The sequence below is a fragment of the Pantherophis guttatus genome, chromosome 1 (genome assembly GCF_059756535.1).
Source record: "Pantherophis guttatus breed Tessera chromosome 1, ASM5975653v1, whole genome shotgun sequence".
Lineage (NCBI taxonomy): Eukaryota > Metazoa > Chordata > Lepidosauria > Squamata > Colubridae > Pantherophis > Pantherophis guttatus.
Genome location: NC_142063.1, coordinates 180,736,346 through 180,756,382, shown reverse-complemented (window position 1 = coordinate 180,756,382; position 20,037 = coordinate 180,736,346). Strand labels below are relative to the sequence as shown.

Genomic DNA, 20,037 nt, shown 5'->3' with positions numbered 1-20,037 from the left:
GAGAAGAGGGGGAAGTGAGCAGCCAGGTGCAGGGTAGAGCTCCATAAGAGCCCTAGAATTAATTCTGGGGCTCGAAAAGTGCGAGCTCCCAAAGAACCTGGGAAAAGCTCCAAAGCCGGGACGCCTCTGCCAGAAGGCAGAGCAAAACGCCACGTCCGCCCCTGCTTCTAATTGATACAAAGAGAAAATTGAAGCAGGCAGAACAAAAACAGGAGACTACATAATTGCAAGTACTTACATTTTAATTCCTTTGAACATCGTTTCTTTTCGAGCCTATAAGAGCGGAGCTGGAGTGGAAAGGGAGGGGAAGATGGCGCTGGCTCGTTAAGACAAAGAGACGAAAGTGAAACTTAAGAAGAAAGTTGTTACAGGCTTGTTAACTCATTAATGCCTATCAGTTAACAACTCCGCTTAAAATTTTTTGGATTTAATCTTATATCCTGGACTTTGGGAATTAAAATTTAAAGATCTTAAAGACTTTCTGATTTTTTCTCGCTGGCTATAAGAACTGTTTCTGAGACTGTGTAATTTTAAAATGGCTTCAAAGCAGACAAAATTGGTGTTGCCTAAAGCAGCGAGTGCGGGAAGTTCCCCAGCTCAAACTAGCAGGTTGCAAACTTTCTTGCCTCCGGCAGATACACAAGCTCAATTACAACCACAGTTACAACCACAAGCACAAATGTTAACACTTGAGATGTTTCAGGAAGCCATGAAAGAAATCAAAGAAGGTTTTAAAGAGGACATTGCATTTGCATTTAAAGGAGTTTCAGATCAAATGGAAGAAATGAAGGACATAATTAAGACAAGAAATCAACATATAAGGGAAGATATAGTCTTTGCACTCCAGGGACTGGCAAAACATGTTAGTCATGTAGAAGATAGAATTGATGAGGTTGCTCAAGCTAATGAGATTTTAGATGGTAAAGTTGAGGAATCACAAATTAAGATTGACAAAGCAGAAGCTGAAATGTTGTTGACACAATATAAGATGATGGAATTTGCCGTGAGAATAAGAGGCTTGAAAGAAAATCCGAAGGAAAATTTGAAAGAGATCTTTGAAGATGCTCTGGTACAATTTATAGGAGTGTCCAGAGGTGAACTCGAATGGCAAATGGATCGGATCTATCGTGTTAATTCATGGGTAGCTAGACAAAGGAAACTACCAAGAGATGTTGTGATTTATTTTGTCACTAGAAGGATTAGAAATGAGATTTTACAAGCTGCCTATAAAAATAAGTTGCAAGTGGCAGGACAAGAAGTTGCAGTATTTAAAGAAATACCACCCAAAATGCTGAAATCCAAGAAAGAGTATGCTTTTCTGGCAGATGAGCTGAGGAACCGACAGGTACAATACAGATGGGAAGTCCCAGTCGGATTATCAGTGGATTATGCAGGAGAGCGATATCGCCTTAATACAATTTACAAAGCAAGAGATTTTTATAGTAATATATTAAAGGCTGGACAACCACCAGTGCCAGGAGGCAAAAAAGCAAGAGAGGCGACAGAGGGAAGAAAAGAGGATCTGCAGAAGCAATCGGAAGGCGGAGCTATGAGTATGCAGGAGGAGGTACTGCAACTTTCAAGTGCTGTCCAAGCATGGGATATAGTTGAAAAACAAGAAGAAGGCAAAGATCAAAGACAAACCAGAGCAGCTACTAAACGTAAAGTTGAAGAGTTAAAAAGGTTACAAGAGCAGGCTTTATCACAAGAAGTGAATACTGGTGTAGAAGCTGTGGGAGGGGCGAGACCTAAAAGAAAATTCCAAGAGGATTATCAAGCGGTTCTCGCCAAGCTTCGAGATTCTGAGGATGGCTTCTAGGTTCTTAACCTGGAATGTTAACGGTTTAAACTCACCACAAAAAAGGAAGAAAATATTTCACCATTTGAGACAATTTAAAAATGAAATAATATGCCTGCAGGAAACACATATAAGGACAATTGATCAAAAATATTTAATAAATACAAAATTGGGAACACATTTTGCTGCATCAGCCCGGAAAAAAAGAAGGAATAGTGATTTACTTGAAAAGAGATTTGATGGCTAAATTAGCTGAGGCAGATCAACAAGGAAGATTTCTGGCAATTGAGATAATGATAGAAGGAAAGAAAACACTCTTATTGGGGATATATGCTCCCAATCAACAGCAAGAGAAATTTTATAAGTTGATACATACAAAATTATTACATTGGGATTATAATTCATGTGTATTGATGGGAGATTGGAACGGAGTGTTAGACCCTAGTATTGATAAGAAAAGAATAGTACAATCTACCAAATTGCGATCTAGACTGCCTAAGACTTTTTTTGATATGATGGAGGATATGGAATTAAGAGACATCTGGCGTGAAAGGAATTATAGAGAACAAGATTTTACATTTTTTTCAGATAGACATCAATCCTTTTCAAGAATTGATTTTATATTAATTACAAATGATTTTTTTTCCAGGGTAAAGAAGATAAAGATTTGTCCCAGAATTGTAACTGATCACAGCCCAGTTTGGATGGAACTGGAGTGTGGGGAAAGAGTTAGGAGATCTTGGCGGTTAAATGAAAACCTTTTCAGATACGAGAAAAATGTAATAGAATGTAAAAAACTAATGAAGGAATTTTTTGTTTTTAATATGAACAAGGGAACATCTATGGATATGGTATGGGATGCTAGTAAAGCATATATGAGAGGAGTTCTGATAAATATGAATAATGCTTATAGGCGTAAACAAGTGGAGAAAAGGAGGGAATTAGAAGAAGAGATTAAGAAAAAAGAATGGGTGTTAATTGATAACCCAGGGGATAAGAAAATTAAAGAAGAGATCAGTTTATTACGTGGGCAATTTAATATGATGCTTTCAGACCAAGTGGCAACCAATCTACAATATGCTAAACATAATACTTTTTGTAATGCAAATAAACCAGGTAGATGGTTGGCATACATGCTGAGGAAAAAACAAAAATCTCGTACCATAGAGAAAATAGAGTATAAAGGTAAAGAGCTGTATCATCAAAATATGATTAAAAAGGCATTTTTAGAATTTTATGCAAGATTGTATACTGCAGACAAAATACAAGGTGCAGAGGTAGAGACATACCTGGATAGACAGAATATTCCAATAGTTACAGAGGAACAAAGAGAACGGTTAAACCAATTAATAACAGAGGAGGAGATCCTCTCAACAATTAAACAGTTAAAAACTAGTAAGGCTCCTGGTACGGATGGATTAACAGCTGTGTACTATAAATATTTACAATTGGAGATGGTTTTACCTCTTAAAGAATTATTCAATAGAATTCAGCTGGGTGAAGGGGTACCACCTTCATGGAAAACAGCTTTTATTTCGTTAATTCCAAAAGAAGATCAAGATTTGACACAACCCAAAAATTATAGACCTATATCCTTATTGAATACAGATTATAAAATATTTGCTAAGATATTGGCAAATAGGTTAATGCTAGTAATGCAGAAGACGATTCATGCTGACCAAACTGGTTTTATACAAGGTAGACAAATGAAAAATAATGTAAGACAAATTGTTGACATATTGGAACATTTGGAAAGGAATAACCAAATCCCTGCGGTGCTTATATTTCTGGATGCGGAAAAAGCTTTTGATCGATTAGATTGGCAATTTTTATTGAGAGTGGTTAATAGGATGCAATTTGGGAATTGCTTTATGCAGTCCATAAAAGCAATATATCAGGAACAGACAGCTCAGATAATTATTAATGGCAGTTTGACAGAAACTTTTAAAATTGAAAAAGGCACGAGGCAGGGATGTCCCTTATCGCCATTATTATTTATATTAACTTTGGAGTTGCTGTTAAATAAAATACGTAATGCAGATGGGATAAAGGGAATCAAAGTTAGAGATTATGAATATAAGATACGGGCATTTGCAGATGATTTGGTTATGACCTTAACTCATCCAGTGGAATCAGCAAAGGTTTTGATTGATATAATAAAACAGTATGGTCAAGTATCTGGGTTTAAGATAAACATTGGAAAAACAAAGATGATAGTTAAAAATATGATAGCTAATCAAAAAGAGGAGTTACAAAGGGTAACGGGATGTGAAATAGTTAAAAAAGTCAAGTATTTAGGAGTTTATATTGCATCTTCTAATGGTAAATTGTATAAGTATAATTATGAATTGATATGGCATAAAATACAAGTTGAAATGGATAAATGGAAAAAACTACAATTGTCCTTGTTGGGTAGAATAGCAGTTATAAAAATGAATGTGTTGCCTAGGTTTTTGTTCCTCTTTCAAATGATACCAATACTAAAAAAGGATGCCAACCTGGAAGAGTGGCAGAAAGGTATTAATAAGTTCGTATGGCAAGGTAAGAAACCAAGGATAAAATTGAAAATAATGCAGGACATACGAGAAAGAGGAGGATTGAAAATGCCAAATTTAAAATTGTACTATGAAGCAGCTGTTCTATCAGCAATTAGTGATTGGATTAATTTAACAAATGGAAGGATATTGAATATTGAAGGGTATGATCTGGTTTATGGTTGGCATGCTTATTTAGTGTATGGAAAAAGGGTGGATAGAGCATTTAAGAGTCATATACTGAGAAATGCTTTATTGCGTGTCTGGAAGAAATATCAATATAAGTTAAATGAAAAAATACCTATATGGACAGCACCCAGGCACACAATAGAGAATACGAGTATAGAATGTAGACAGGATGTAATTACGTATAAAGATATTCTCATTATGGAGGGAGGTATATTAAAATTAAAATCTGTGAATGTGTTGAAAGAGGAGAAAATAATTCAAACATGGTTTCAATATGTACAGTTACAAGCCAGATGGAGAAAAGACCAGAAAACTGGTGTTATACAAAGTGATGAAAATTTAATTAAACAAATTAGAGATCAAAGCCCAATGCATATAAAAATATTGTATAATATATTGATAGAGATGGACTCGGAAACAGAGCTAGTTAAGGACTGTATGATAAAATGGGCGCAGAATTCTGAACAGCCAATAATGATGGAAACGTGGGAGAAAATATGGGTAACAAATGTGAAATTTACCAAAGCGCAAAATTTAAGGGAGAACTTCTATAAAATGTTTTATAGATGGCATCTAGATCCAAAAAAGTTATCTCGTATGTATCCGAATGTACAACCAAAATGTTGGAGATGTAATTGTGAGGATGCTACTTATTTTCACATTTGGTGGACATGTAAAAAGGTTAAAGCGTTTTGGATTAAAATCTGGTGGATTTTACAAAATATTCTTAAAAAGAGGTTGAAATTTACACCACAGCTGTTTCTTTTGGGTATAGCTACGGATTGTACAGTTATAGAGACCAAATTGATTTTGAATTTAATAACTGCAGCAAGACTGTTGGTGGCACAATATTGGAAGAAGCAAGATTTACCTACAATCCAAGAGTGGACAATGAAAGTTACAAATCTAGCGGAAATGGCAAAAATCTCGGCGTACCTGAAGGATCATTCAAATGAAAGATATTTAAGAGACTGGAGAAGATGGATAGATTATATTCAAAATAAATATCGGAATAAGAAATTGCAGATAGGTTATGAATGATTATATAGATATTTAGTGTGTCTTTAAGTAATAAAGCTAGGCGGGTAATTAGGGAATTGAAGAAACAAGAGATGTGGAATGTCATAATTGTTTAGACTAGGATTGATTATGATTGTTGAAGTTTATACCCTGTAATTTGTTCTGGGAAGGGGAGGGGGGAGGGGGGAGGTTGAGGTAGGGAAGGGGGGGGAAATATGTAAACTTTTTGTAAAACTTTTCAATAAAAAAAAAAAAAAAGAAGCCCTCTCTGGATCCAGCTGTTTTGGCTAACTATCGTCCGGTCTCCAATCTTCGCTTTGTGGTGAAGATTGTTGAGAGTGTGGTGGCGCGACAGCTTCCTCGGTACCTGGAGGAAGCTGTCTATCTAGATCCGCTCCAGTCCGGCTTCAGGCCTGGGCACAGCACGGAAACGGCATTGGTCGTGTTGGTGGATGATCTCTGGAGGGCTCGGGATAGGGGTTGTTCCTCTATCCTAGTCCTGTTAGATCTCTCAGCGGCTTTTGATACCATCGACCATGGTATCATGCGCCAGTTAGAGGGGTTGGGGTGGGGGGCACCATCCTACGGTGGTTCTCCTCCTATCTCTCTGACCAGTCGCAGTCGGTGTTGGCAGAGGGGCAGAGGTCGACCCCGAGGAGCCTTATATGTGGGGTGCCGCAGGGGTCGGTCCTCTCACCCCTTCTGTTCTACATTTATGTGAAGCTGCTGGGTGAGATCATCCGTGGTTTTGGGGTGGAGTTCCATCAGTACGCTGATGATACTCAGCTGTACATCTCCACCCCAGGCCATCCCAACGATGCCCTTGAAGTGATGTCCCGGTGCCTGGAGGCCGTGCGGGTCTGGATGGGGAGAAACAGGCTTCGACTCAACCCTTCCAAGACTGAGTGGCTGTGGCTTCCGGTGTCCCGATATGGCCAGATGGTGCCATTGCTGGCTATTGGGGGTGAGTTACTGGCCCCCTCGGAGAGGGCTCACAACTTGGGCGTCCTTCTGGATGCACGGCTGTCTTTAGAAGAGCATATGACGGCCGTGGCCAGGGAGGCTTTTTATCAGGTTCGCCTGATTCGCCAGTTGCATCCTTTTCTGAATTGGGACTCCTTACGCACAGTCACTCAGGCTCTCGTCACTTCCCGCCTGGACTACTGCAATGCTCTCTACATGGGGCTCCCCTTGAGGAGCACCCGGAGACTCCAACTGGTGCAGAATGCGGCCATGCGGGGGATTATGGGAGCGATGGGCCGCTCCCATGTGACACTCCTCCTGCGCGAGCTGCATTGGTTCCTGGTGGTCGTCCGGGTGCGCTTCAAGGTGTTGGTTACCACCTTTAAAGTGCTCCATGGCACAGGGCCTGGGTACTTACAGGACTGCCTTCTGCCACCGATAGCCTCCCACCGGCCAGTTCGCTCCCACAGAGAGGGACTCCTCAGGGTGCCGTCAGCCAGGCAATGTCGGCTGGCGACCCCCAGAGGGAGGGCCTTCTCTGTGGCAGCACCTGCCCTCTGGAACGACTTGCCCCCGGAGATATGTAGGATACCAGATCTCCGTGCTTTTCGCCGTGCCCTCAAAACTTTTCTATTTCACCAAGCTGGGGTGGTGTAACACCCCCCCCTTAGATATTTTAATTGTAACGGATTTTAGTTGGGATGTTTTAAATCTGGGCCAAAATTTGTTTAATTCTTTTAATAATTTTAAATTTTGTATTGGATGTTTTTTATTCTTGGCTGTTCACCGCTCTGAGTCCAGCAGGAGAAGGGCGGTATAAGAATTTAATAAAATAAATAATAAATAAATAAATAATGTTCTGTTCTATTTCAGGATACTTGAACTCATTCAGATAAGCTAGGTGTTCTCTTACCAATTCCTCACCTATTTAGTTAGGATCAACACCCAGAAAGAGGTTGCATGGGAGCAATAAAAATAACAGATTTCTTTGCAATCTATTCTGGTATGCTTTGCAATCTCTGAGAGTATACTCAATTGTTTATTTTTAATTATTATTGTAAGGTGAAGAAATCAGTGAAGAGTGGTTTGATGCTACAGAGAACCCAACAACACTTGAGTCATCAGTTTTGTGTGCCAACCCTCTAGAGAGGTCTCCAACAGGTCAGTACTGATTTTGCATTAGTTTGAATAATGCAGATAATGCTGCAACTTTGGATTGCTTTTTTCCTGGAAGTATAGTCTTTGGGCAGTCCTGTGTGTAGATCTGTCCCTGTAATAAGTATTTCTAAAGATTTTATTCTAGAGTTAATGCCTATGTCTTCCCTCAAGGGAAAAAGTGTATATTAATTTATACATTGAGAAATATTGTATTCTCCTATAAGAGGAACTAAAAAGGAAAGTAAAAGTAAGTACAAAATCTATCCATTCATTGTTTCTTTTTTATTTGTTAGCTTACTGCACCATTCTCGATTTATATTTCTTTAGGTGTAAAAACTGCCATCATACACTAAGCTTTGCATTTGCTATCCACCAGTCAGCCAGGGACATGGGAGGAGAGAGCTGAATGAGAGGGGGGGGGAAGTAACTACTCATTATGCCTTGCAGAAACACTGTCTCAAGGTCAAAACTATGGGAATGGAATGCAATGGCTAACCATCCAGCCCGCTGTTGAAGTAACAGTTACCAAAATAATCTATTCAAATATAATTGGACAATAAGGGACTATCAAGGGGCAGGATAGAGAACGTTAACTGAGAAAATTTGGCACACAAATCTTTAGTTCTGGCTTTGCTATGCTGTAATCCACGTGGCTTTTAGTAAAAGTATACCTTTCACTACAAATGTAATCGAGGATCTTTCTTTCTTAAGGGACCAGGTTGGGACAAGCCTGACATGAGGTTAATTTCTCATTTCATTATATAAATCATTTTTTTCATATAAATGTGCTCAAACAGCGTTCAAAACAAGAATAAGAAAATGTATAAAAGTTAACATTGTTTACTTCATTTGTAGTGTTAATTTTCCAAAATGTTCAGTTTTGTTGTGTTAATATTATTTTAAAACTTCGTTTCACAACTGATGGTATGGGTTACCAATACAAACTGACAATTAGTATTATTAATTTGTAAAATAAATAGTTTCATGTTATCTTTGTCAATTAACCTTTCTCATTTGTTCTTATGTTTGGATATAGCAATAGCACCTTAGACTTATGTACTGCTTTACAGTACTTTACAGCCTTCTCTAAACTGTTTACAGAGTCAGCATATTGCCCCCAAAATTTGGGTTCTCATTTTACCTACCTTGGAAGGATGGAAGGCTGAGTCAACCTTGAGCCTGGTGAGATTTGAACTGCCAAATTGCAGTCAGCCGGCAGTCAGCAAAAGTAGCCTGCAGTACTGCACTTTAACCACTGCGCCACCATGGCTCATCTATCATTATTGTTATAGGTATTTGCAATTTCAGAAGATTTGAAGAGTGGAATTGGGTCCTTAAACATTGAAAAATTGTATGTCCTAAATTCTGCCAAAGCCCTCCAAAATACAAAACACAATTTCTTTGGTCCTACCTAGAAGGATACAAACTATTCAAAAGAAACAGACCCTAACCCTAACAAAAGAGGAGGTGAAGTTGTATTATAGGTTTGGGACGGGTGAAATGCTACTGGTTCAAACCAGTTCGGGTGAACCGGTAATAATAAAAGCTACTGGTTCGGGAGAACTGGGAGTAAAAAAAAGCTACCGGTTCGTCTGAATCCTGCTTTCTAGCGAATCTAAATCGCGTGGCACATCTGTTCCCTCCCTCGCTGTTCTGCTTACCTTCAAAAAGCTTCTTTTTCCTCACGAAGCATGTTTTTGGTGCGCACTGCACATACGCTGCACGCACCATGTGTTTGGGTCGCCTTGAATTTTAAAAGCCTCTCTAGCAACTAAATGAATTGAGAGTTCAATTAATGATTAATTAAGGTTTAGTTATTGTTAAAAATATTTGAATATTGAGCACAAAAGCAGGAGGAATAGCCAAATGATTAAGTATGTATTATCTACTAGTGTTTGTTATTGGTTTTTTTAAAAAATTCTTAGGGCTAAAGGATTATATGTTATTTTGTGTTTAAAGGGAGGTTGATGAATAATCTGTAGAAGAGGAGTTAAGGGGACTAGGGAGTTTTAATGTCTTGCATTAACTTAGCATATTTTAGCGTATGTTTGGTAAAATCTATACCCTGTTTTTCTTCTGGGAAGTCGGGGGAGGGGGGAGGGAAGGGGGGGTTGCACAAATGTTTAAATAGATAAGTGATTTGTTTGATTTGTTTGAATTTTTAAAAACAATAAAAAAAATTTGTTCAAAAAAAAAAAAGCCTCTCTAGCTTTAAAGCTTTAAAGCTAATTAACTATTGGCAATGTGTTTTCTAAAGTATCCATCCACTCCTTAAGTGAGGGGATAGTGGGTTCTTCTGTGGGTAGTTCAGGCATGGTCTGAAATCCTGGCCTGTTATTACTCTAAACTGGGTAAAACCAGTACTTGAGTGTACAGAGTTATTAAATGCAACTTCAGCAAAAGGCAAAAGTTCAGTCCAGTAATCCTGTTGACAATTAATAAAACATCTTAAATATTGTTCTAGCACTGAGTTCATCCTCTCACAATTTCCATTAGTACACACGTGATGCGATGAGCTCAACCCCTGGGAGGTGCCAAGTAAGCTCAAAAATGCCCTCCAAAATTTGGAGGTGAATTGAACCCCTCTGTTGGAGATTATTCTTTGTGGAGCTCCATGAAACCGATAAATGTGTATTAGGAATAATTTGGCTAAACTTTTAGCAGTTGGGATCTTTTGGCAAGGTATAAAATGTGCCTATTTTGAAAACAGGTCTGTCACTGCCCAAATGACAGTATTCCCTGCACTTTCTGGCAGTTCTACAATAAAATCTCCAGGGCGCTGAAGGTTCGGCTACTTTCTGTAAGAGTCCTGGGGTTTTCCCCTGACATCTTTTTGCTGCTGCACAAATGGGGCAGCTAGCTACATAGCTTTCTATGTCCTTTTTTAGTGATGGCCATCAAAATTGTCTTTTAATTAGGTGTAAAGTTTTCACAAAATCTAATGTGGTGTCATAACACCTTGCCATTAAATGCACTCTTTGGCTGGCTGGAACATACAACTTCCCTCCCACCCAAGCTAAATCATCTTTCATCAGACAGCTGGATTTGTGGTTCAAAAACTATTTATTGGTGGCCAATGCTTGTTTAAATGTTTGGGTGGTGTCACTGTCCCTCAATGTTTCTTGTTTTGCCTGGGATATGGTGATTACTTTAGCGGCCAGTTGATTGTTTTGTACTATGGGTATGATTACGTCTGATTTTGCACTATCGTATTGCGGTTTTCTGGATAGTGCATCTGCCAGAAATTTTTTTCCCGGGGAGGTATTTGAGAGTAAAATCAAATCATTTAAAGTACTGAGCCCATCATACTTGTTTTGGGGAGAGTTTCCTTGGGGACTTTAGGGCTTCTAAATTTTTGTGATCAATCCAGACTTCAAAAGGGATTTTACTCTCTTCTAGGAAATGCCCCTAGGTTAAAAGTGCCCAACGAACTGCATAAGTCTCTTTCTCCCAAATAGTCCACCTTTGCTCAGTCTCATTCAACTTTTTGAATGTGTAAGCACATGGTTGTAATTGGTCTTGCTCATTTTTCTGAAGCAGGATCGCTCCTATTGCCACATCGCTGGCATCTGCTTGTATGATGAATGTGTCCGGGTGTTTTAGAATTGGTTCTGCCGAGAACAGCCGTTTAAGTTTTTCAAATGCCGCTTGGCATTCCATAGTCCAGTTCAAAGGCTGCTTTGGTTTAGAGTTGCCCTCCCCCTTTGTTTTTAAGAGCTTGGTAATGGGGAGGGCAATCTGAGCAAAAGCGGGGATAAACTGGCGGTAAAATTTTGGAAAACCCAGGAAGCTTTGTAACTGTTTACGTGTGCGGGGTGATTCCCAATCAAGTACAGCCTGCACTTTTTGAGGGTCCATTTCTATACCCTGGTGTGAAATACGGTACCCCAAATAGTCAATTTTTTTGTGGTGGAATTCACATTTAGAGAGTTTAGCATAAAGTTTGGCAGAACGGAATTTGTTTAAAACCACCCTGACTAGTTTTACATGTTCTGCTTTGGTCTCGATATATATTAAAATGTCGTCCAAGTAGACCAGAATTCCCTTATATTCCCTCATGTAGCACTTCATTTATTAATTGCATAAACACTGCAGGGGCCCCTTGTAACCCAAAGGGGAGCACTTTGAATTGGTAGCACCCAAGGGGGGGGGTATTAAATGCTGTTTTCCACTCGTCCCCCTCCTTAATTCTGACACGGTAGTAAGCCTCCCCTAAATCCAGCTTTGAAAAAATTCTCCCTTTAATGAGGTGTGCTAGCTTATCTTTCATAAGGGGGAGGGGGTACATGTTCTCCACACTGATTGTATTTAAATTTCTAAAATCCACACAGAGACGTTTTGAGCTAGCTTTCTTTTCTCTAAATAACACTGAGGCTGCAATTTTTGGTCGGGTTGGCTCAATGAAACCCCTTACTAGGTTTTTCTCAATAAAAGCTCTCAGTTCTTCCAATGTTGTGGCCCGTCAGTGGCCTGTGCAGCTAGTAGCTGATTCCGACAGCGAGGAGGCTGGTGTGGTGCTGCGCGAGCAGCCTGTGCAGCTGGCACTCGAGTCAGACAATGTGGAGGCTGGAGAAGATGTGGTGCCAGAGGCAGGGATTCAGCCAGGGTCTTCAGAACCTCTAGAAGCTCCTATAAGTGAAGAAGAAGAAGAGGAGGAGCCTCTTCTCGATGCACGGGTGCGCAGAGCTGCCAAAAGGCAGGAATGGCTCTTTAGGAGAAGGTCTCCTTGAGAGTAAGGCTTGGGGCTAATTGACCACTCCCTTAGCCTATTTAAGGAAGGACGATGACTGAGGCAATTTACAGGGAACAACTTCGTTCACGTTCCTTCGTCTTGATTTTAGTTCTCTTATCATCTTCCTGCAAATTGCTTCTGGGCTTTCTGCCAACCATAGTAAGATTATGATTATTTATTCTTTGGATTCTTGTAGGCTGTTAAGAAAGTTAATTAACAGCCTTTGTTTGAAAAAGACTGATTTAATTTAATAAACTAAGGTTTGTACAGACTTTGTGTGTGCTGCGTTCTTTGGGGTCCGTAGCTGGGGCAGAACTTCCAGCTCCCTCACGGATATGCTGTACATCTTGGATTTAGGGAATTTGGCGCTGTGTAAAATTTCTATTGCGCAGTGGGGGGGGAACTCGTCTGAGTTTTTTTCGCTAAAAACTTAAGCCAAATCTTTGTATTCTATGGGTATGTCCTCAGTTGGCATGGTGTGACCAGGCATGGCTATTTCTCGGTGCTCTGCCCCTCAGTGTCTTTATGTGGATTCTCGGCAAAAGTCACATGCATCTGAAATTGTATGATGCCTTGCTTCCAATTTTGGGGTTCCATTTTTTCAGCCATGCAAGGCCCAAGACTAATGGCCATTCCATGCCAGGTGCCACTATAAATGTATTTCCTCGTGGCTCCCGATGCCTATTTGTAGAGGCTCGGTGGCAAAAGACTCTGGCCCCCACTCTGCTATTGACCGATCTAGTTGGCAAAAAGCGATGGGGGTTTTCAGTTTTCTTAACATTAATCCTCAACTTCCCTACTAGGGTTGGGTTGATCAAGCAGCGGGTGCACCCTGAGTCCACTAACACAGAGATATTTGTCTCCCTGTCCTGGTTCGGGATAAATAGTCTTAAGGGGTGGGTAAGCGGTTTAATTGGTTTGCTTACCAGTGGTTCATCCTCTGGATTGCTTCCGAATGAGTGTGATTCCTCCTGCTGTGATGCCGGAGTTTCCTCTCCAAAGGGGAAGGAATGGAAACTACGATCTCCCTGCTCCTCAGGGCAGTCTCCTTCCCGCACTGACCAGGTTTCACAAGTTTCCCCCCACGGTGTGCGTTCTGGTTTCTGGGTGGGTGTTTGAGAACAACACTCTGCAGCTCGGTGTCCCTCCTTTCCACACTTGAAACAGGCTGAGGATTTCAGAGAAAATGCAGTTTGTGGTTTGAGGGGCTCTTGCTTCCATTGAGGTGGGGATTTCTTCCACACTCACCCCGCTCGGTACTGTTTTTTTGCCATATCAATCTCGGCTTCTTCTGCGGTGAGGTACCACTCATGTAGGTGATTCGGTGAGCTTCAGGCCACACAGGCATTGTATAGATCATCACTCAGCCCATCCTTGAAACAGCTTACCAAAATGTCCTCTGGCCAGTTCACTCAACACACGAGATCCAGGAATTCTTTAGTATACTCTGCCACTGGCCGTTGCCCCTGCTTCACCAACGTAATGTGGTCGCGTCCTTTGCGATCTGCGAGGGGGTCCTCGAAATGTCATCGCAGGCCCATCATGAAACGGTCGAAGTCCCGCAGTTCTGGTGCGTTGGCGTTATGCAGAGTCACCATGGGTTTGGAAATCATGCCCGTTCTCTTGCATGTAGGTGAGCACGTGTGCCGCAAAGAATCCTAATTGTTGTGGATCCCCATCAAACTTCACCCCAAGGGAGGGAGTTTTTCTTTCCAGTTGTGGGGCTCAGGGCTGGTTGGGAATGGGTGCCAGTGCGCATGCTGCTCAGGGGAGGGTTTGCTGGGTCCTCTGCTGCTGCTGCTGCACCATCTGCTTGATAGGCGGGCTCCAGAGGGGGGGTCCCCCCCCGGTATCATCTGCGCCTGCTGCCCTTTCAGTGCTCCTTGGCTGTTGTTCTGGCTCCCCTCGGATGTTGAGATTTTCCAAAGTTTCCATCACCAATTGGTTATATGCCTCTTCAACCGATCCTCTCAGCAGTGCTTCAGTTAGTTCCCCCTGATCAGAGAGGGCTTCTAGCTCCAGTTTCCACCCCGGTTTTCGATTACCGCGTCTGAGGGTGACTCCTCTGGTTCTCCCATCCCAGCTGTCTTTCTTCCCAATGCCAATTGACCAGTGGGGCTTTTCGGGATCCTCCAGGGTTACTTCGTCCTCTCCGATGGGATGCAAGAAGCAGGCATCGGGCTGGGTGATGGTTGATGTCTCCCCTCAACATTCGGCTTCTCCCTGATCCCTGTTTTATTTGGACGTGGTTTGCAGGATCCCCTCATTAGAGCGAAGATTGCTTCTCTGGGTTTATCATTTTTCAGTCGTTGCTTTCTGTAAGAACTGCCTCTCCCTCTAGCTTAAGAAAGTGAAAACTCTTGAAACGGAGTATTTCAAAAGGAACCTTTTATTAAGCAGAAGTGACAGCAATGGATTCAAAGCAACATCAGGCAAGACAAGTAGGATTAAAGCAGTAGAGACTCCTCCCATTAGCCAGAATACGGATTTTAGCCAATATACAAGTGTGAAGATGTTTTCTTTACCAGCTGCCCTGAGAACCGGATAAGCATTCCTTCCCATTGCTATCCTCCATTATTCTTTAAAGTGAAACAACCCATGTGGCCATCATAAACATTAATATAATAATAATATATAATATATTAAATATAATAAAATATAATAAATAAACAAACAAACAAACAAACAAACAAACAAACAAACATTCCCCAAAGGTAAGGAATTCTCGGGGTGCTTCGGCACCAGGATATAGGTTGTAAAATATCTGTTGACACAGGCAATGCTAATAAATCAAATCCAGCCCTCCCCCCTCCCAATTGAATGGCAGTATCACTTTTAGGGATCTGACAGTACCTCTCAAATCAGTAAGAACTATCAGGGGAAAAAATCCACAGGAATTTGTTTTTCTGAATACTTTTCCCTGCATTGAAAACACTGTTTATCTATGTGACATTCGTTTTCATTTAAGAGTAAATAAATATCTGAATTATATGCTTTGTATATTTTTAGAAACACAGACAATAGAAGGGAGGAAAAAAGACTTGAAAAACAATTATTTTGTCCATGTTGATGGTCTGAATCCTTCAGTATCAGAAGTAAGTTAAGATTACAATATAATGTTTGTTTCACTTGATGCTATTCTGAAAGTACCGGTACATTTATCTTCTTGATTATTTCAGGTTGACCTTTGGCTTCATTTCCAGAAGTATAATGTTTCTGAGATTTTGGTTTGTGAGTATTCTGAAAATTACAGGTATGTGTATTGTACTGTCACGTCTGTGGCTGCTGCTATTGGGATGTCTGAACCAAGCATTTAGGGATATACATTATATACATTATGAATTAACATCTTTTAGAAGTGAGTTAGTAATTTATTGAAATAGTAAGTTCTGCCATAGTCCTTATGTTACCGGTAGTACTATGTCTGTTGGTAGTTTATGGCAGTAACTATCCTTTAATCAATTCAGTAGAAATGTATATACTGTGTGCACAATTATTAGGAAAGTTGTATTTTGGATGATTAATTTTATTATTGAACAACTACAGTGTGCTTGGTCAATCCAAAATGTTTTTTTTTATAGTCTTTATTCAACCTTTTTTAGTTTTAAAAACACATTTCCATTTTTACAGCTTTCAATTATCGGTATCAATTTAAATTTCATAATTCCAATTTATGGCCTATTATTCTATACATTATGTACACCTTTAAATACATAATATATTTTACTATACTCTACATTTGTTCTTCTTTAACATCAATTTAGTAATATATATATATATATATATATATATATATATATATATATATATATATATATATATATATATATATTCCATTTACCCTTTAACATGTTTTATCGTATTCATAAATATATACAATTTTCTATTTAACATACTTTCTATATAGTCTTTATGCATTAATTTTACATCTAGTTTCTAGCCAGTGATATCACATATACCAACTTTCGTAATACTCTGTTTCCTTTCTATCTTTTAACTCCATAGTTAATTTATCCATTTCTGCACAATCGAGCACCTTTTTTATTATTATTGCGTTTGATGGCATGTTTTCCTGTATCCAATTCTGGGCAAATGTAATTCTTGCTACTGTTATAATATGAAGTATAATATACTGAATCTTTTTGCTTATATTTCCTTTTATAATACCCAATAAAAATAACTCTGGCTTCATCTCAATTTTTTGTTCTGTAATTTCTTCTAACCATTTTTTGATTTTCATCCAATAGTTCTGGGCTTTCGGGCAAGTCCACCACACGTGATAGAATGTCCCTTGCTCATGGTTCAACAATTTGGCAATCTATTGGGGTACATTTTGGCCAGCCTTGCCGGTGGTAAATGCCAACGATAAAACATTTTATAGATGTTTTTCTTATATGATGCAGACATCATTAATTTATAGTTTTTCTCCCGTATTTTTTCCCAATGTTCCAAATCAATATTATATCCGAAATTTTTGGCCCAGGTTATCATAGTCTCTTTTACTGTTTCCTGCTCCATTTTAAATTTTAAAAGACAATTGTAAGTTTTAGTTATCATTTTTTCCTCTGTCCCTAATAATATTTTGTCCAGTTCTTCTTGTTCTCTTAGGAAGCCATAGTTTTGTAAATCTTTTTTATACCTTGTTTGAATTTGTAAATATGGCCACCAATCTATTTCTAGTCCTTGGGATTTTAAGTCTTGATTAGATTTTAATATTCCTTGTCCATCCAATAGCTCATTATATGTCACCACCTTATTTCAATCTAAGACGTTGGGGTATATCATGGCTTCCATGGTTGATAACCACCTTGGGATTTTTGTATAATGATTTCTCTTTATTTTCCCCCAGACGTCTAGTAATGCATCTCTTACCTCATGTCTCTGAAAATACATATGGGATTTATTTTTCCCCTCCCAGATGAATGCATGCCAGCCAAGCTGTAGATTGTGGTCTTCTATTATTAGTATCCTCTTATTTTTAAGAGTTATCCACTCCTTAAGCTATGTTACAACTGCTGCTTGATGATAGAGTTCCCAATCTGGGAGTCCAAAACCTCTCTTACTTCTACTATCTTGTAAGAGTTTCATTCGCGCTTTCTTCCCTAATCAAATCAATTTTAAGATTGTTTTATTTAATTCTACAAAAAAAAATTCCCAGGTTTTATTGGTACTGTTTGAAATAAAAATAAGATTTTAGGTAAAATATTCATCTTTATTGTCGCAATTCTTCCAATTAATGATAACTGTAGTTTCGCCCAATTTTCCAAATCCTTTTGTATTTGTTGTAACAATTTTGTGTAATTGTCCTCTTTTATCAAAGAGCATTTCGCTGTCAACCAAATTCTAAGATATTTTACTTTCTTTACTATTTGAATTCCCAATTTCCCTTCCAATTTCTAGTTTTGATTATCTGTAAGATTTTTAGTTAATATCTTTGTTTTCTCTTTGTTTATTCTTAGTCCTGCTACTTTACCAAAATCCTCTATTTCCTGCATTAATCCAGTTCCTGTTTCTAACAGTTCTTCTATGAAAAAGACCATGTCATCTGCAAACACCTGTGTTTTATATTCTTTTTAAATTTTTAGTCCTTTTATTTCCTGTTTCTGTCTACTTGTGTTAGCAACACTTCTAACGATAAGATAAAAAGTAGGGGGGATAGTGGACATCCTTGTCTAACCCCTTTATATTAATTTTCTCTGTTAGGTCCCCATTTACTATTATTTTAGCAGTTTGATCAGAATATATCGCCTTAATCATCCCTACACATTTTTCTCCAGAGTTCATACTAATGAATAATGGGTAATGAGGATCTTCCAATTTAGATTGTCAAAAGCTTTTTGTGCATCCACAAAAATTAACACTATCTGTTTTTCAGGATGAGTGTCATAATATTCTAATATGTTCATGACCATTCTTGTGTTATTTCTTAATTGTCTTTTTGGGAGGAACCCATTTTGGTCAGGGTGGATAATTTCATTCAATATTTTTTAAAATCTTTCCACTATGATCATAGCAAATATTTTATAGTCGGCATTTAACAATGAAATTGGTCTATAATTTTTAATCTGTTTGGTATCAGTATCTTCTTTGGGTATTAGTGTTATAAATGCCTCAGTCCATGAATTTGGTAATTTAGATCGTTCTAAAACTTCATTATACAATTCTAGCATTATTCCCTCCAATGACTCCTGAAATTTTTTGTATATCTCTGCCGGAATCCCATCTGGTCCTGGTGTTTTATTATTTTTTTGTTTCTTGATCACCTCCTTCATCTTCATTAGAGTTATCTTACTGTTTAGCATTTTCCTAGTTTCCTCCGGTATTGTTGGTAGGTCCCTCATTTCTAAATATTGTTTAATGCTTTCTTCTGGAATATTCTCCTGACTATATAAATTATTAAAGAAATTTTGAATAATACTTTTTCCCCCCTCTGATTGGTAATGGAGATTCCCGTCCTCATCCTGTAATTGTTGTATTAATTTTTTCGTTCTTTCTTTCTTAAATTTATTTGACAACCATATCCCTGGTTTGTTTGCATATTCAAAAAAGTTTTGTTTTATTGTTTTAAGGTTGCGTATCATTTCTTCTTGTAATGCTAAATTAAGTTTATGTTTCACTAAAACTCTTTCTTCTTTGATTTTATTATTCTGTGGTTCTTTTTCCAATGCATATTCCAATTCTTTTAACTTTTTCCTGAAGCATCTTTTGTTGTTTTTTCTTTTCCTTATTTCTTCTTGCCATATAGGCTATTGTTAAACCTTGAATATGCACTTTTGTTGTGTCCCATAAATTTTGTAGTTTTGTTCTTTCCAGTTTTCTGTAAAGAAAAATCCAAGTTCTTTTTCCATCATTTGCATGAATGTTTTCTCTTTTAGTATCCTCTGATTTAACGTCCATCTCGCTTTTTTCCTTTGTCCCTTCCATTCTATTGTTAATGGATTGTGATCAGCCCATGTATTTGGTAGTATCTCTATGTCTTTAATATCACTAACCAATTCCGCATTTATCCATGCCATATCAATTCTCGACCAAGAGTTGTGTGGATTAGAGAAAAAAGTATATTGTTTCTTCCTTGGATTTAATTCTCTCCATATGTCTCGGAGGTTTAGCTCTTGTATCATTTCTGAGAATGTGTTTGGTAATTGTCTTCTTTTCTTCTTGCTTGTTTTTTTGCTCATATAGTCTCTCTTATTGTCCACTACCACGTTGAAATCACCTATTACGGATAAATTATCCCATTCTAATTCTATTATTTTCTGATATAGTTTGTGATAAAATTTCTTCTGGTTTCTGTTTGGTCCGTATATTACCGTTAAGAGCATTCGTTTTTGAGTTGTTGTTATTTCTATTACTAAAATTCTTTCATCTTCATCCGCATAAATTTGTTTCGGGTTTAACCATTCTTTTATGTATTCTGCTATTCCTCTTTTCTTTTTTGATGCCAGTGCCAGATGAAGTTTTCCTAATTTAGGGGATCCTAGAATACTGCCGTGTTTTTTCTTAATATGGACCTCCTGCAAACAAATATCCATATTTTGTCTTTGAAATTTTGACATTGTTTATTTTTGTTTAGCCGGAGAATTCATGCCATTGATGTTAAGTGATAATATCTGAATTCCTTCTTCCATCTTACTGTTTGTCAG

At 38.5% G+C, this 20,037-nt stretch overlaps 1 protein-coding gene across 3 annotated transcripts in view; it reads left to right on the top strand.

Moving 5' to 3' along the window:
- The window catches only part of RBM44 (RNA binding motif protein 44), a 118,721-nt gene that overhangs the window by 56,690 nt on the left and 41,994 nt on the right, over window positions 1–20,037 (top strand). For 2 of the 3 annotated variants that reach the window (XR_015732081.1, XM_087885692.1), the window contains exons 2-4: window positions 7,567–7,665; window positions 15,404–15,489; window positions 15,574–15,647. Coding sequence is in view for 1 of the 3 variants with exons in the window: in XM_087885692.1 (XP_087741818.1) it covers window positions 7,567–7,665; window positions 15,404–15,489; window positions 15,574–15,647 (259 nt within the window). In the remaining 2 variants the exon portion in view is untranslated. Of the gene's footprint in view, window positions 1–7,566; window positions 7,666–15,403; window positions 15,490–15,573; window positions 15,648–20,037 lie in introns of those variants that run through there. The other variant, XR_009620281.2, reaches the window with a different exon arrangement.